At 42.8% G+C, this 1,648-nt stretch overlaps 1 protein-coding gene across 1 annotated transcript; it reads right to left on the reverse strand.

The window, feature by feature from the left end:
• Positions 1–224: 224 nt before the first annotated feature.
• Positions 225–675, reverse strand: LOC149828315 (histone H4). Its single transcript, XM_090016820.1, has one exon. The coding sequence runs from the start codon at positions 673–675 to the stop codon at positions 364–366; it is 312 nt and encodes a 103-aa protein (XP_089872946.1). The 3' UTR covers positions 225–363.
• Between the last annotated feature and the right edge of the window lie 973 nt (positions 676–1,648).

Genomic DNA, 1,648 nt, shown 5'->3' on the forward strand with positions numbered 1-1,648 from the left:
CTAAACCCCTCTGCAAGTTCCTATTCCATATGCTCTAGCTATCCTCACCCCATTTTCCACCAAACCAACACAAACGGATTAACAAAAAAAAAAAAAACAAGATCATAAACCAAACCGAACGACTCCAATCACCCGAATCACAAAGAATCCACCACAACCAACACTCCAAAAGCGTAATGATTGGACTCAATTCAATCCACAAGGAAGCAAATTGGCAGTCGAAGTCACAAATCCCATATATTCATATTGAACTATCCCAAACATTGCTAACATTCCACAATGGATTGCCTTTAAAACCACATACACAACCACCAAAACAAAAAGAAAGAACCAAGAGAAGAAAGAAGATGAAAGAGACCAATCTTATCCACCAAACCCATAGAGGGTCCTCCCCTGGCGCTTGAGCGCGTAAACGACGTCCATGGCGGTCACCGTCTTCCGGCGGGCATGCTCGGTGTAGGTCACGGCGTCACGAATAACGTTCTCGAGGAAGATCTTGAGGACGCCTCTAGTTTCCTCGTAGATGAGCCCACTGATGCGCTTCACTCCTCCCCTGCGAGCGAGGCGGCGAATGGCGGGCTTGGTGATGCCCTGGATGTTGTCCCTCAGAACCTTCCTGTGCCTCTTCGCCCCTCCTTTGCCCAACCCCTTCCCTCCCTTTCCCCTGCCCGACATTTCTCTTCTTCCCTCTTTTTCCGGAAATTGCAACTTCCTGATTTTTTCTGGATTTTGGGGGATTTCGGCTTCTGGTATTGAATTGAATTGAATTGGTGAGGTGGGAAGGGAGGGGGGAGTTCGTTTTATAGCGTTTAAGGTTTTTTTTTTTTTGGAATTTTGAATTTCGCGTTTTCGAGGCGGGAATTGGGATGAGCGATGGCGGGGTGGGATTTGATCGGACGGTAGGGAGATTCGATCCGTGTCGAGGCATGTTCCCTGTTTTGGACCGTCGATTAAGGCATATCGATGGTTGGTAGAGCTGCTTTGATGGTTTGTTGGGATTAAAGTGACCGCCCCAAGGAAGTTTTGTGCCGAGAGATAGATAGTTTAAGCAAGGCCCGAATTCGAACCCCATTAGTCCAATTAGATAGCCAAAATCCGAATCTAATTAAAAATCGGATTCGGGTTTGGTATGGAGTTTTGTATTGAAACCTGACCCGAATCCAATTAAAATCCAAATCTGACTAAAACCCAAATCCAATTAAGTGTAAATATTGGGTTTTACACTAGTTGGATCTGGATTCGTGAATCAGATTAAAATCCAAATCTGACTAAAACCCGAATCCGATTAAGTGTAAATATCGGGTTTTAGACTAGTTGAATCGGGATTCGGGTTTGGTATTGAGTTTTGATTTGAAACTTGACCTCACTCAGATTAAAATCCAAATCTGACTAAAACTCGAATTCGATCAAGTGTAAATATCGGGTTTTAGACTAGTTTAATCTGGATTCGGGTTTGGTATTGAGTTTTGTATTGAAACCTGACATGAATAAGACTAAAATCCAAATCTTACTAAAACCCAAATCCAATTAAGTGTAAATATCTGGTTTTAGACTAGTTGAATGTGGATTCGGTTTTATCTTTTTTCATCTGAATCTAATTAGGTCGGATCCAATTCGGTTTTATCTTTTTTCATCAGACTCAAACCCG

Source organism: Nuphar pumila, chromosome 9, assembly GCF_984573655.1.
Source record: "Nuphar pumila chromosome 9, dmNupPumi1.hap1.1, whole genome shotgun sequence".
Classification (NCBI taxonomy): domain Eukaryota; kingdom Viridiplantae; phylum Streptophyta; class Magnoliopsida; order Nymphaeales; family Nymphaeaceae; genus Nuphar; species Nuphar pumila.